Source organism: Falco punctatus, assembly GCF_963210335.1.
Source record: "Falco punctatus genome assembly, chromosome: 1".
Lineage (NCBI taxonomy): Eukaryota > Metazoa > Chordata > Aves > Falconiformes > Falconidae > Falco > Falco punctatus.
In genome coordinates, this window is record NC_137580.1 from 15,959,463 (window position 1) to 15,976,721 (window position 17,259).

General features: G+C 36.1%; 1 protein-coding gene across 3 annotated transcripts in view; it reads right to left on the reverse strand.

The window, feature by feature from the left end:
• The window catches only part of LRBA (LPS responsive beige-like anchor protein), a 417,388-nt gene that overhangs the window by 58,560 nt on the left and 341,569 nt on the right, over positions 1-17,259 (reverse strand). For all 3 annotated transcript variants that reach the window (XM_080368631.1, XM_080368630.1, XM_080368629.1), the window contains one exon: positions 876-1,043. In XM_080368631.1, coding sequence (XP_080224757.1) covers positions 876-1,043 — 168 coding nt within the window. The remainder of the gene's footprint in view (positions 1-875; positions 1,044-17,259) is intronic.

Sequence of the window (17,259 nt, forward strand, 5' to 3'; positions counted from 1 at the left end):
CTATTATTTGTAAGCAGAAATGTCTTCATTCGCATTTTCATTCAGTTCACATATATATTCCCCGTTGGTAAACATCTAGCCACCCTTTTAAATAAAATTGTTGATAGCATTCATAATACTTTGTTCTTAGGGATTCAGAATATTTTGTAACAAAATACCACATACATTTATTCTATAATTAATATACATGCAGCTATACTTGATACCAATGTATTGTCTGAACAGAGGATGTAAAACCTATCAAAACCCTGTTTTACTTGCCCACACCCCTGCTTTTCTTTTTTTTTTAACATTTTTTAGATGGACGAGGGAATAGTCTTTAAGCCCACAATATCCTAAGGGATACTTTAGAAATTAGGTTTTTCTGAATGGTGCTGAGTCTGAGTGAGACTACTGATCTTTCCAATGTTTAAACATTCACTTTAGTGCATGAAAAATACAAGACAAGTTATTACTAATTTGATAGCAACCCAATAAAAATAATGGAAGCTACAAAACTATAGTTCTTGATGTGTGCTACATATGTAGGATTGCATTAAAAGAGAACTGTTAAAACTGTAAAAGAAAATTCAAAAGTACAAGCCACATCAGCTTGCTCGTCTTTTGCCATTAAGATCCAGTAAGATCCAGTGAACAAAATGACTGCCCTCAGCAACTGAAGCAATCCCCGAACATACGTTGTTATATTGGCATCCAGTTTGTGCCGACTCCAGGTGCACAAAGTTTAAGAACAACTTGCAGGCTTGTTCTCTTGATTTTGCATGCTGTGACAACTGGTTCAAGCACCTTGCACTTGACTGGCTTTTTGCCAAACCACAAGAGAACACAAAGATTAACAAAGATTTTCCTTTACTACATTTGAAGTACAAACTTACCTCTCTCAATATGGAATCCGTTATTGAACTTAAATTAACAGCTCCTTCATAAGTCAAATAGTAGAATACATTCAGGGACCTAACAGCCTCTGGCCCTTGCTGTTTGTAGCCAAAAATCAGATCAATCCACTGGTGAAGCTGGCAGGAAACAAACTCACTTTCTAATGCCTGTGAGAAAAAAAACCACACACAAAATATATAAACTTGAGTTTGCCAGATAGTCATCATTTAGTAGTAGTAGAAGCATATTTTTTAACAGCATACAAAATTATCTTAGCAAGTCTAAATACAGAATCAGTAACTGTTAATTGATGATTTTAGATATTCTATCCAAAAAAAGGTGGGTCCTCTGGTAGATGCCAGAGTCTCATGCCCTACTGCCTGCTGACCAAAAGACATTGTTTTTTAAACTAGAACAGTGAGAATAAGGGGGGGGGGGGGAAGCAAAAAAAAAAAGCAGTGAGTGGAAAGCATTTATGGTCAGCCAGACTATATTTTGATAAACTCTCAAGATGAAATTCTGCTTTTCTGTGTCACAGTAAATAACAACAGCATGGTAATCTCATTCTGACAGAGGGAAGACTGATAGACTCAGGGAAACTGAAGTAACTAGGGACGTTAGGGTACAAAGTATTTAACTTGCTGGAATATCAACTTGCTATTACTTTTATGCATTTCTTGTATACATCTCTTATACAAACCTATACAGAAACAGTCCTATGATGAATGATTAAGTCACTTTTCTGAAGATGTACTGCAGTTACAACACAATCCCCAAACCAAAAGCATCCAAACAATAACGAATCTCTCCATAACAGTATTAGGTACACCACAAATATGTTCAAAGATAACCTAAAAATTGTTGTCATCTGAAGGGTTAATTCATCTAGATTAAGTCATCAGCATGATTTTCTTCCTCTGTTTTATACAGAGAATTCAATATATTTCTTACTTGAATAAGCAAATGAAACAATGCAACAAAGTCTGATATTCTCTTCATCTAACAAAATGAATGGCATTTTCCTTGTAAAGGAAATTCCTAATTTTTGAGCAGAGGAAGTTAAAATTAATCTGAAAACCAAGGAAATCACTCTGCAACTTGCACTCAAAAATGATGGGTTTGTTTCATTAACTGATGCCTGAAAACAACATTTAAATTGACACATAAAAACAGCAATTGTCTTAATTTGTATGGTGCACTCCACACAAAAGCCCTAAATATGTTCAAATTAGAGCAAGCTGCTTGATTGTCACTGCAGTCTCATGTCATATTAATGCATGACAAACATTAAACCATACACTTAAATGGCAATTTATATCATTTAAATGTTTACTGCCACACCAGATCATCAGTCATTTAAATGTGACTTTCTGACAGCTAATTTCAGTTAATTTTCCTCGATTCACTTAATTAGAACTTTCAATCAAGAAAAGACCTGTACATATCTTTGACATCATATCATTCTTTTTTTTTATTATTATTTTTATTAGAATACTGAATTGCTGAAAGCATTCTTTAAAATGAATTGCCACACAGTGTAGTATCTCTCTGGATGATCATGTGGAAATACCTTACAAAATATATGCTTAGAAAGGATTTTTTTTCTTTCGTACTTTTTTCTTTTTTTCTTCAAATTAAAAAAAAAAACTCAACATTTAGACACAGACACACAATTAAAACTATAAAAAACCACAAGCGGGCCAATTAAAAATTAATGATTTCAAAATTGTTTAATAAGATAAAACCAGTCAGGAGTCTCATGAGTGTCCATAATACTACAATGTGCAGCCATAAAATTCTACAGGGCTCAGCAAATGACAATGATAGGAATTAATTTTCTTTCTATCCTGCTAAAAAAAATTAACCCTAGAATATACTTACTGTTATCACCATAACTATTTAATGTTAGGAAAAATAGTGTTAAGAACTTGTGCATTTTTACATATATATATGTAGTATGTGCAGAGGTTATTCATATTTTCCTTTTCTTCGAAAGCTAGATTTGTAAAGGTTTTGTAAAAATTACGTTACCAAAACATTTGGACATGAATAACTAAAGGAATATCACTCTGCAACCTCCTCAGATTAACGGATAATTCTGACTTTTTCTTAAAAAAGCAAAACTAAAACACACTGCGCTTTCGTGGAATGTGTGGGAGCCATTTACTTCTCTTTTTCAAGTTTAAATAATTTCACACTTGTAATTTACACAGATTCAAAAGCAGGTAATTTTCTTTTATTTTTTTCCACATTAGGCCATTTTAAATCTTATTTGCCAAATCACAAATAAAAGGGTTAAATTAGAAATTACTGTAGTCAGCATCAATACCCAGGACACTGAAGGCCAGACCAAACATAGCACACAAATTCAAACGCTAAATAAACCTGCCTGTCATTTCAGGGTCAAAGTTAAGTTCTCGGGTGGAGTGAAGTGCTTACACTATGACACAATCAATGGAGGAACAATATTTAACAGTCTGTATAATGATTAAAAAATGAAGTAGACTTTCAAGAAAAATAATACAATGTACCAGTACATGTGATGCACTTCACAGCCATGCTGGTATATACTATTTATGTATGGGTGCTCCTTAAAAACAAAACATCTGAGAAGTGAAAAAGTTCCAATTTAGAAAACTATCCAGCTGTAAAAAGGAGAGGTTTTTTTCAATGTTACTCTTAGCATTTGCCTCATGCAAAACTAAACCAAGGGTATCAAATGCTACACATTTAGGTTTACTTAAGCATCTAGGACAGCCAGTGCTCATTAAGGCTCAAGTTAAATATGGCATACAGCGATGGGATACTAACATCCTTCCCATGCTGCTCTTAAAGCAAACCAATCAATTGTTAGCACTCCCACAGCAGACCAAGTACATCATTTACTGTGTGCTCTGAGGAAAATGTGCAAAACAAGAAAATTCCCTAAAATGTCCAGCATAATACAGTAATATTCAATCCTATTGAGTTATTGTAAAACAAATCAGTGACTAATGTCCAATTGTTAAAGGATCAAACAAGACCATGAAAAGACTGTCACACGAAGCCACACACAAATTGTCAATTCTGTCCACAGGGACTCATATTAACTTTGACAAACTGTCTTGGGGCTGATATCTGTTTCTTTAATGAGATCTATTAGGCAGAGACTAAAACACTTGAGATATGCTAAAAAGTACAGTATACAGATGTCAAACACAAACACCTATTAGTAACTTTCATTTCTCCATTCCCAAGGTAGACATGCTTCAGACACATCAACAAATTGAAGCTTTCATCTAAGAAGGAAATTTTTGTTTATTCATAAATATTTTTCAAATACATAATCTGATGTCACTAAATGTCTGCAATCAAAAGTACCTCTTCATGAACAACTCTGAAATTCATTATTCTCTGTGCATCTTTTTTTTGCCCTGTTTTCTGAAAGGAATGAATGGATAATAATTTCCTGCTAGCAACCAAAGACTAACGTCAGTCTAATGCTGGTACAAATGATTTGGTAAAACAGGGTTGGAACAACAAAAACATAAAACTAGCAGGTTAAGAAAGATTTTTCTTTTTCCAGTATAAATACTCTAACCATTTATTATGATATGTTTTCCCAAATAATAATATACCCTTGGAATCAAATTTTGTATCTTTGAAGTGACTATATTGGCTTTTGCCCTCTAATTTTCTTTCTGGTTTAGATTATGTAATGACATATAGCATATGAAATTATGTCTATTAAAAATGTATATATACTGTGCTTGAGACTGGGATGTTCCAATTCTGAAATAAGACTAAAGGATTAACTGTATCCCTTTTTTACCAGCATAGGTATTTATTCATAATCAAGCTATACAGAAACAGACCATGGATTTGCCTTATTCCTATGCCGATTAAAGCAAAGTAATCTTGAAGCAAAGCATAAACCACGCATGTAACTCTTATTTGAAAGACAGAAAACAAGCCCGAACTATACAAAATGTCTTGTATATACTTAAAGTGAAAGTAGAAGCTTTGATGAGAAATCAAAATTGTTTCTCACACATGAATAATCTTTCCTATTCATTCAATTAAAAAAAAAAAACCCAAAACAACCAAAACCATCAAAACACCAGGAATATACTACAGCAGCAAGTAAGAAATTACAAATCTCAAGTACAAATAATTACCTATTAACTTCAATGGGCTAAATATTTTCATTCCTCTTTGAAGCAAGGAATTTCCTTTGAAACACAAAATAATTGAGTCTCTTTTTTACATTCCATTTGAAAAATATTTAGGTATGAACAGAAAAGCATAAATTAGGATTTCACACATTTTTAGCACAAACACAATTTTGACATGAAAAATACCCTTCTTGAACATGACAAAGCACCCGTATAACTGCAGTACCAGGTAACTACTTTAAGTATGTATTCTGGCTTGGGAAGTATCTGTGTGCACATACATTTAAAAAAAAAACAAAACAACAAAACTAGCAAAACCAAACAACTGGAATTATGTTTGCATGTGCAGGCTTTCAGACACAAGCTGGTAATGCTGCCTTAACATTGATATATGACCTTTGTAAGTTACAATGAAGAAGGCTGGTTTTTTCAGCCTAATTAGAACTGTTTCAAATTTTCCTGCTAAATATATGATAGAAAGTCCTTTCAACTTTTTTTTTTTATTCTAGAGTTTTTTTCCTTGTCAACCTTGTTCCAATCAAAATATGTTTTGAATTAAATTATTTTGATTCAATATGTGGATCACATTTCACTTCTAAGATTTAAAGTCCGAAAAGGAAAAGTTTAGGCTGTTCAAACAAAGCAAAACCAGCCACTTTGCAGAAAGCTATTCACATTTACCAAGACTGACAAATTGTTTGTGTGCACCATTAGGTCTAGTTTCTGCAATAGTTGCCAGATTTCCTGTCCTCCTAATAACATATTAACTCTTGAAGTGCTGGCTTTATCTTTTGAGCTTTCTCAGTAACCACTAGTATTTAAAAAGTAAATTAACCAAACACACTGTCACCAGCAGCACTATTTGATCACATGGGTAGACATCTGAGGGGAAAAAAAGTATAAGAAGCTATTAGAAAGATACGGAACTCAAGCCTGCCTTGAAGATATCAGGACGAGGAAGAGGACAGCAGACATACTAAGGAGAAACCTCCGAGATCTGCATGAGGTAATACAAATTTTGAAATGATGAAATGGACATCAAAATGTTTACATGACTGGTGGTTTCTAACTTGCTAAATAACTGTTCCAAGCAAATTCATATAGTTTTATTTACTGTACTTTGCAATTTGTTTTAAAAATTAAATCCTTCAGAAAACAAGCAATTGCTTTACAGCTTACGTTATAAGAACTATCTCATTTTTCATTTTGTGTGTGTGTTCCAGAAGTGCACTGCCAATGTATTCTTCATTACTGTTATAACCAAAATTAGCATTTCACTTCTCTATTTGGTACCAACACCAGGATAAAATAGAGAAAGATCTCCGGAAAACACAACCTTAATATAAAGTTTTAACTCAGATGCTTTACTGAAGATGACTGATGTTACAGAACAAAGGATATCAACAATCTGAGAAGAAAGTCACACACAGGAGATCTCTGGAACATAAACCTCTTCCTCTGCTCCTTCTACTTCTCTGTATTTAACAATAAGGTACTAAGTAATGACAGAATTCGTGTAACTTAATGAAACAGAATTTTGTGGCAAACTATATTCTCCATAAGTGGCACGCAAACAAAGGAAAATATTTTACAGTCTAATGACTCAAACTCCTACATGAATTTATGTTATTACTACCAAAAGAAGAGTGAATTAGTAGCATGTTTAGCTAAAAATCTCGAGCACCTTTGAATCTTCTGGTGATTTCTATATTCAGTCTACAACTGTTATTCTGTAGTTTAAGCGGACAAGTCAGACAGCTGTTACGTATTTTCTAAAATGAAAGCTACATTTCCTTTGAAATTTGGCTTTAATCTCAACTGAAATGTGTATCATTAGGTGCCAGGAATAAAAGATTTAGGTGAATATGAAAACTTGCCTTGGAGTGTTCTTAGCTACCCTTTCCATAAAGGGCAGCGATCACCCTTAAAAAAATATTTCTCAGTATATCCGTGATAATCTGCAAATTTGAAAGCAATAATTTTAAGGCAAAATTGTTACAATTTACCATGAATACAGATAAACAGACCAAATGTTACATTTTTGTTGTTAAGTTTCAAAGTTCAGATATCTACCTTAGGTGCCAACAGTGAAAACATTTACACAGATGTTTATCTTTACTCTTGTGAGCAATTCTACAACCTTCATAGCAGAACAACTTAGAAAGGTGAAGTATCCTGGCTTGCAGGATCTCTGAAGTGACTCATTAGAAGACACAAGCGTATGACTGTTAGAACATCTGGAGAGCTAGACTTAAAAACACAAACTTCCAAAGATGACACTACAGAGAAACTGAGAACAAGTTAAATAAAGGCCACCCAGGTCCCAAAGCAGTGTAGTTACAATGTCAAATGCCAAACAAGGACTAATTTGCCCACAGTGCATGTAATTGCTATATCCTTCTCCTTGAGCACGCACACTGGTTCTCAACAGTTAATGAACTATGAATTCACGTGTTGGCTTACCTCCTTGTTCACATACTCCACCAGCCATGGTTGTGGCAATACTAACTTCCCCATTGAAAAAAAGAGTGGGCAAAACCTAACTCGGGCAACTGGCTCCCTAAACCAACAGATGTTTTTCAAAAGGCATACCAAAAATGGCGCCTTCCTAGTTGTGTGATTTCTTCTCAGCCAGAGGTAGAAAACGTACAGAAGAAGTGATCGAAACAAAAAATGATCAGGAGGTCCTTATTAAATTCCCCTACATGAAAAATAATATATAAAAGCCATAATTAATTACAGTTGTGCAATCACATGAATCACTATCATTATTCCTGTGATAATACTGATTTATGTGGCTTGCCTTTGTCCTTCCCCAGAGACACACAGAAAATCTAACCACGACCAGCTAGATAACCATTTATTACTACAAATATGGCTAAAACCAAGTATTTATAACACCAGGAGGTGTTGCTGATTTCTCTACCATTTCTGCATCCCTCAACCTCGTCCCTGCATTTTTTTGTCCACATTTAAAATGTCTGCTACATTGTTAGAGGATTCTCTCCTCCAGAAGAGTCAGCAACATCCTGAGGCCAAGACTGAATGAAAATGCCTTTTGAATATGCTCACACACAGCACCAAAAGGAGGCAGGAAGCTCCCTCCTCCCTGAAATTCAGCAATTCCTCTCCCAGTTCCTCCAGCACTTGTTTGCATGAAGACTGACAGCCTGGATCTGGAACCTATTACCCATGGAAGCACAGGCTGTTAACCACACAGCTGACAGTTGGCTCAGTCAAATTAGTTTAAATGAAGTTTTGTGTTTAAAAAAAACAACACCAAACACCAAAATCCCACAAGATATGACAGTATTTCACAATGCAGTGAGGTGTATTGATCCAGCCGACTGAGCTGGCAGTGAAACTATGCAATCGCGTTGGCACCCTATGCTGCCAAGCTAATGTACCTTTCCTCTCAGAAGGTTAAGGCAGGTATACTGCTTCTAAGGCTTCAGCTACCTTGCACACTTCTAGCCAAGGGGTTTGTGTGGCATCTCCCTGAGCCTTGTCAACATGATCACAGGTGCTTCTGAGTGTCAAGTATTAGCCAAAGACAAACTGAAAGGTCAAAGTACTACACACTTGAAAAAGGGTGTTTGTCATGGTAAACAGTGATTCAGCTTTTAGCATTACAGATTCTTTCCCATTCAGAGAGGTGCAAAACAACACTACAAAACTTTAACCATGTAAAATCTGCTTGCCTTTGAGGCTGAACAAACTTTTTCGCTGAAGCTAGAAACAGGCCATATTCTGAAAGTCAGGGAAATGTTATAATAAGAGTACACTTACCCAGCGGTGGGGGTTTAGCTTACTTATACTAAATGAATACACAGCTAGCACAATTGTGGTGAAACTTAGTGAATGCAGTGAAGGTCATGAAGTTTTAGGAAATGTCTGAAACATGAACTGAACTTTTATGATCAAAATGCAAAGAAGTTTTAATGTGAACACAGACAAAACTACACTTGAAACAGCTTTTGTGTTAAGTATTAGGCTGAGCACTGCGATCTCATTTAATCCCCAAATTAAAGTTTAAGCCTACGTATACTTTCTGGTTAATGACAGCACAATACACTTCAAATTGGGAGAAACTTATGATTTTTTTTTTAACACATCTTATATCTAATCTTCTTGTATGTTTCTTCCTTCTGATTTAGTCTGTAAGCCCTAAAAGTCAACTGTTGCTTTATTTTTGCACTCTGTTTCAACAGCTTGCAGCATTTATGCTGTGCTTTGATGTGTCAGTTGTATATGCAATTCACAAGAACTGTGATGATCAACAAGTATTAGTATGCATGTAAAGAGGAGACAGAACTGGTTGCAAACACATGGTCTTCAAATCATTGCAAATAGCACAAGCAAACATCGCAGAAGAGTTGTAAAGACTAATCTAATTTGTCTTTGAAGCCAGTTCTGGGAAAAAATGTTCTAGAAAAATTTGTTTAAGATTAGGAAATGGTAAGACAAAAGGTCAAGGAATTTAAAATTTAAAACACAGTTTAGATGCGAGTCAGGCAGAGTCATTTCAACCTTGTCATTTGACTTGTCTGCTAATTCACAGAATAAGAAGCACTCAAGAGCCTTTGGAGAACAGAACACAAGATTTACAAAGGCAATTAGGGTACCACATCTGAATAAATCAAACACAGTTAAAAAAATAGGAAACAGCACTTTATCATCAAGTGGCACAGATGCGTAACCTGCTCTGGGGCTAACACGCATAGATAAGCACGGGATTTGCTTCCTTGCCCTGACTGTGAACAGTGAAGCCCTGATGTTTCATAAAGACATTCTGAGTGGTTGCCTAGGATGACAATGCAAGGTGTGTTTGGCAAGGACATCAGACTCCTTAAGGTTGGCATTTAACTGGAAAGACAAAGGAGAATCATTATTTGACTTTAACAGTGACTGAGAAAGGGAGTTTTTGTGTATCAGCTTCTACATTCAGCTTTTAAGGAAAAACACACATTTGTAGAAGACACTTTTTAGAAAACTAAATGCTTTTGCAAACTTGCCCAAACACAGCAGGTTCTCATTTAACATCTTGTTCTGGCATGTTTGCTAAGCAGGAAGTCTGGATCCAGACAAACTGGTGCTCAGGGTGGCTCACCTTCTATCAAATACCCTAGGACAAGAACTTCCACAGTCTCCTGATTAAGGAGGCACTGCCCCAGTCTTGACTGTTTGCCATACCCTGTCCCATTGGATCCCCTGGGCTGTCTCCTGCTCCCTGGGAGTCATTTGGCAAGTGCTGGAATTTGTAACAGAACAAAGAGCTCTTAGGAGTCAGGTTCAATGCTTGAAAGAAATCAAACTGAAAACAGATTATATTTGTAAATTACTTCTTAAAATGTCCATCCTTAGAAAATAAGAAATCTCTCTTTTTTTATTCTAATTTAATCACGCATTGCATGTTGAGTTTGAGATAGTTTTGCTCATACTGCTTTCTTGGCGACAATTTCATTTCTTCTAGATTTTATTCCCTTCTTTCGCCTAAACTGCTTCAAATTTCCACTATGACGGCTGTACACAGAAGGACAAGTGATATATTGAGTATATTGAGCATGCTCAGGAAATCAAGGCGTAAACACCTCCAAGTACAACAGACATTCTGTGGCCAGTTGAGAGCAAACTTTTCATAACCGTTATATTACTCTGCCATGAACCACGCTAGCAGGAAGGGTGTAGGACTATTAACATTCAGAGGTTACATGCTGAAAAAGCATATGGTCAGTTATTAACATTTTAATGAATTAAATTCTTCCAGTTGTAAGCTAATTATGTTGCTAGAAAATCCCAAAATTCTCCCTTGTATTAACAATATGATTTTTTTTTTCTTCACAGGAGACGGCCTAAAACCCCCTAACATTTAGAAATAAAATAAAAATACACTGCAATAAAAAAGCATTTAACTCCCACTTGCCAAGTAACAACTTAATTCAGAGGCCTTACTCCCAGAGACACTTCTTGCTCTTTACAAGGCAAATATGCAAGCAGATACCTGTGGCATTACTTCCCAGTCTGGGGGATGGGGAGAGGCAGTGAGTTTTTTAAAAAAAAAACACAAAACCTAAAAAACAACACGATGTTATGCACTTTTTTAAAGCAGCAACTACCAAATTACAAGGGTTTACTGAAATAACATCCCATTAAAACTACGTAGTCTGACTGAGTGTAGCACCAATAGATTTTTTGTATTATTTTTTTATTTTAAAAAGATAAATAAAATCCACACCTGTGGCATGACAACCTTTCTTACCCAGAACGAGGAAAGCACAAGGATACGACCAAGGCCTCATCTGAAGGCCAGGACTGTGCAGCGGCGGCAGGTCCCCACAGCTCCTCACCATCACAACCCACAGCAGACCAGTTACTGCCAGTGGTTTAGATACCCAGCCCTCTCCTCACAGCCTTACCCTGAAGTTCCCCTACCGCCAGAGCAGGAGGGAAATTAAAGGCTTTAGTAAGTCCCGGTAAGTCTGTACTTTCAATTCTACCTGTCCTGCAGGGCAAGCTGCCTTTTTTTTTTAAAAAAAAAAAAAAAAAAAGACAGATAGATACAAATAGGGAAGGCATCTTTATGTAATATCTGGAAAGAAAGAAAATAAAAGAAAAAGAAAAAAAAAAAAGGCAAAACAAGCGGGCCGCGTCGCAGTGCCGCGCCGGGCCCTGCCCTCCCCTCAGGTGGCGGGCCGGCCGCAGGACGGAGCTTCCCGCCCCGGCCCTTGCAAGGTGGGGGGGGGAGAAATCAAAGCGCCATTTGTGCACAGCGGGGTAAAACCGCACGGCGTTTGGCGGGAAGGGCGCGGTGCCTACGTGCCCGCCGCCGGAGCCCGCCTCGTCCCCGCCGCGGGCGGGCTGGCACCGAGCCGCACGGAAAAGGCAAGCGGCAAGGCAGGGGTTACTGGGCGCGGGAGGCGGGAGCGGCGGCGGGGCACAGGGAGTTAATCAGGGAGCATATCCAGAGCCAGGCTTGGAGAGGCCTCGCTAATGAGCCTCAAGTACCCTGCCGTGGCTTTCAAACCTAACTGGCTTCAAACGATGCCACCCTGTGACAGACTACTGCTGGCCGTACGGAGAGGGTGATTAGAATAAATGACTGGAGTAATTAACTCTGATTGGAAACCACCTGACTGGAAAGAGAAGCTAGGAGCCGTTTAGCCGATAGTCTTCTGGTAGAAAAAGGAAGCTTTCCTTTACTCCGGTGCTTGTGTGTGCTAAAAGGGCTCTTCCTTTCACGTAGGTATGAGGTGGAAGTAATGAAAAGCAGCTTTCACTCGAGGGCCTCCCCATTCATCCAAACTGGGGAGAGAAGAAAAGCTTCAAAGTAGAACTAATTTACTTCATCCAAACCCCACTTAGGAGAGCCTGCAGGCTGCATTAACACCAGGACAAAATTTTGGTTAAAAAAAACCCGACTTTCTCCTCTTTTCAAGCAATTTAAAGACATCTGCAAGTTGTTGCTTTGAGTTGGGGTTTTGGTTTTGTTGTTCTGTGGGGTTTTTTTCTTTTTATTTAAATTTTTTCCCCCAAATACAACTATTAAGGCCTTCATAAAGAAAACCAGCCCTTGCATTCTTTATTTTTCGTGGCCACGCTGCCGAATTTTTCAAAGTGTGAAGGCAGTTTGTTCCCTCTGGCGGTGGGAACGCCATTTTTTGCGCTATGGAAAACAGCAACAATTTAAAATTTTTTTTGGAAACAGGATTGGCAATCTCCAGCAGCCCCGAGGCAGGAAACATATTTGCTGCGCATTGGCTTTCTCTGCCACGCTATCTTGCCACTTTATTTTACAAAGCAGAGTTACAAAGAGTGAGGGCATTACTACCTGCTGTTTTACAAGCAATCAGCAATTCATTGTACCAGTGTTGTCCTGTACCTGCTGAGTAAAAGCTTTAAAAAAGTTCCACTAACTGCCCAGTAACAACTACGGTATGGTAGCAAAAGCAATTCACCAAATGTTTATACTGAGCCTCTGATTTATTTGACAGCTTTACACCTTCAAGACATGATATAATTAAATGTTTTGACAATGAAACAAAAACTGTATAAATTAGAAAGTCGTTAAAGATGTACAGTATCTAGAAATGAAATGTAGTAAGGCTATAAAATACAATTTCTGAAATGCTCCTATAAAATAGACAAAATGTATTTAACTTTTAAAGAGTGATTTTTTTAAATCCTCAGGCTTTCTGCTACTGTATTAAACTATTACAGATCTAAATAATTCCTAATTGAATCACTGTATGAATGCAGTTCAAGTAGATTAAAAATGCGTATCTGTTATTTTTAAAAGGCAGTCAAATCATGACAAACAAAAACGGTGGACCAAAAATACTAGGAGACTTTAAAAAAGCTAACATACTAAGCAGTATCTTAATTTATTGTGTCAATTGTTGTTATTTTGATTGTTTCAAAATATAAATCAACAGCTGCCACAATGGCTTAGGGGACAGCTAACATGCTATGATGTTAATCCTACCCCTTCAAGGCACTCTAGTTCAAGCCTCAGACAACCCTTTGTGCCTGCATAGACCAGCGAGATGCAAGCTGGCACTTCTGATCATAGAGAAGAGGGCACACAATGCACAAGGAATGCTGAAAATGGGGTTCAGAAGAACAAAAACTACCTGCTGACCATGTCTGTGTTCACAGGGTGACCAAGGAGAACGGCAGGAATCACTATTCATGTTCAAAACGAAAATGAGCATGTTAAAAATCAAATTGTCAAATTGAAACAAATGTCCATAAACTATGGTTGCTCACTCTAAGGTCAGTTCATATCTTTAAAATGCAGTTTCATTATCATTTTTGGTAGCATGTGTAGAAAATATGAGCTTATTGCTAGACTTAAAAGCTAATTGTTTAAACAATGTATAATTATATAACCATTATTTAAACATTAAAGCCTTTAAGCAACTATGTGAAAACATTTAGAATCAACTTTGTAAAGCAGCTGAAGAGCACTGTTGTTCTAAAGGAAACTGTAATCCAGCAAAAGGTAACAATGACCAGTTGTTTATAAAAACCACTGAAATGTTTGGGAACTAGTTCACATTCTCATGCTATGTTTATGTTTCCATTCATCATCCTTCTCCTCGAGAAGATAGCTCAAAGGGAAGAAAGACTAGAGAACAAAATTTTGTTTAAATTACACAAGCAGACGTCAGGTAATTTAACAAATCGAGACACAAAAGGGATGCCTGTGTATAGCTAAAATCATTATTGTATTAAATCATTTTCTCCTTTCTCTTCTCTCTCTCCCTTTCCCCTCTCCTCCCTCTCTCTCTCTCTCTGAGAGACCTATCCTTGCAGCGTGGTTTGTATTTATTTTGTATACTCAGCTTTGCCAAGAACTTCTAGCTCACAAGTGAAGAAAAGAAACCAGAAATACAATCAAAATATGAGTATACAATGTATGTTGCTGCAGTTTTGTTAATCAAAGAGCAGACCCCCATCTTTGCTTAAAATATGTACTTTTAATGATTGACTCCCACTTTCTTCACACTTCTCTTCCATCATATTGTAACAAAATATAACACAATACAATATTATGCCCATAGCAAATAAATTGGCATTGATGAGACAATTTCAGGACCGGTATAGTGGGCAAATGGAAAACAGTTATTCATCACGCTGTACATTAGGAGGATTATACCACTTGGTTACTTACGACTGTTGGACTGTATTTCTGAATAGGAATCTCTTTTTTTTTTGCCCTTCACTCATAAATTACTGAAGCCACATACATTTCCATGATGATGTATGTGATAACTGAATGTGGGAAGATTGTTTTTCCTTACACCTTCATTGAAGAAGATGCAGGAAGTTACCTTTTTGTTTAATTAAATGTTTGGGTTTCAATTCCAGATTCAGTTACATGTCTTCCCTCCAACTACCATGGGGTTTGAAATAAATGATTAAGAAAACTGTGAGAATCAAAGCAAAAATAGCTAGTGCTCCTTGGAAAGAACTTTACCTTAGTCTTATTCTCTACTGCATTATTGTGACAAGAAATACTTGGGATGACCACAACTAATCACATATGAAACTATTTTTTTTTCTGTGACAAGCTCAGAAAATTCTTGCCACACAAAGATTAGATAGGGTATGTTTGCTTACTACAAAATGATCCAAAGTAAAATGAACTTCTGTAACTGGTCCTACTGAGTTATTGCTGTATTTAATACAGGGAGTGGCACAGAGGACTCATAGTGCTGGTTGAGTATATCAGCCTTAATGCAAAATATTCCAAATGTTTATTAATATAATACTAGCAACCATTTGTTAATCCCTCAGTTTACAGTGCCCTCAATTCTCCAAATACTTTTCCCCCCAGAATGTCAGTAAATTCAAGTGAACATTTTATAATTAAACAAAACATCAAAGTAATGGATGTTTATGCAGCCACCCCATGCAGGTGGGTTTTTTTAAATTAAATTTAATAATAGAGTGTTATACTGCTTCTCTTAGCATGCATGCACACATACTAAAATCTGTTTGGAAATGTTGTTCTATATTAATATAAATCTTGCTATTGTCACTACACCTAGAAAATGTTGTAAATTGCTTTATAAAATAATTAATTGTAAAGTTTTAGATTAAAAAAAAACCTTTCCATTCTCTCTCAAAATAAAATTGTATTATAGCAATACTGTGAGTCTGTTCCAGGGATCAGGTAACATGGAAACACACAGAAAAATACCATACTACTCAGAAATCTTTTTAGACCAAGTCAGGATTTGCCACTTGTCCTAATGCATACAATGAGCTAGATAACAACACGCACTACCCACAACCATTTTGATGTCACAAATGAAAGCATACAGTGCTGGACTGAAATCATCATAAACTGTATCCAGTATTCCCCTTCCTACAAAAACTGAAAATCCAGTTAAATTTGGTTTGCATACATGTACATATATGGAGAAATCTTGAAATGCTGCTTAACTGTTCCTGAAAGCATAATCAAGGAAAACTTCCAGTGACTTTATGTAATGGCCTTGCCACAGAGATGACAGAATTTGCTAGGTGTGTAATTCAGTGTAATTCATGGCTTAAATTGTTGTAAATCAGTTACGTTAATCCCAATTTTTATTGGAACAACCCTCCTCTCCAGTTTCCTCACATGCAAGCAAACAATAAAACGACCAGTGCCTTTCCATGGGCAAGACATTATTTGTAGAAGCAGACAAATCTTTTTTTCTAGTTCATTCTTTTGTAACTAACCTGGTCTATATTCATCATTTAATTGTGGCAATATTGATGTTATTTTATTAATGAAAAACTTTTGGAGAATTTCAACCTCTAAATGAGAACAAGCATATCAGATGACCCCACGCCCTAACTCGTAAGGAAATGAAAGCTGCAAATACTGAAATATCATAACCTGCAGTATTAATGGAAATGACAGGCAGAGATTCTGCTACGTAAAAGCTTTTTAAAATTTTAAAGCATTTAAAAAAATCCACTGTTCACCAATTTAAAAAAAAAAATACCACAACTAAATAGCCACTTTGAAAACTAACAGAATTAGTCATAAAAATCTGAGAATTGATACTATAACAATCAGAATCACAAATAGATATATTTAGAAAAGTTCTGTTGTGTGTTTTTTTGTAAATTTGTTTTAACTTGATCAATCTCCCCTCTTATTTACATACTAAATACACGGTAAAGTGTAAAATCTAAAACTTCAATACCTCCTTTAAAACATGCATTCATAAAAACACCTTCATAAAAAGCAGGTAATCACAGGAATTTCTCATATAACATAGTAAACATTGTGGAAGACTCTATATTTATGTCACTTGGGCACTGTACATGCACTAAACAAGCCATTTAGTTTTCTTTTTTGCAAACATACACCAGGCCACATTATAAAGATTTAGCATAGCACTACAAAAAATAAGGGAAATGTGCTATGATTTATTAGGCAATTAAATGCATAATTACTGATTTATCCTTCAAATTACATATGAAAAGCTCTATTGTTGTGCGCTGAAATTAATTTTTTAGCATATGTTTATTGGCACTACTAAAAACTTTCAAACAAAATGTTCAGCTTAGTGTACACACACACACAGAGAAATAAAGAAGATAATAAAAAATTTTTACCTGCAAAAATGAAAGGGTATATGTGGGAAAATTTGTGATTATCAAGATATGATGACAGTTAAAATTGTATCATTTCATATTTGACGTAACTATATCTGTTTCTGCCCCAAAA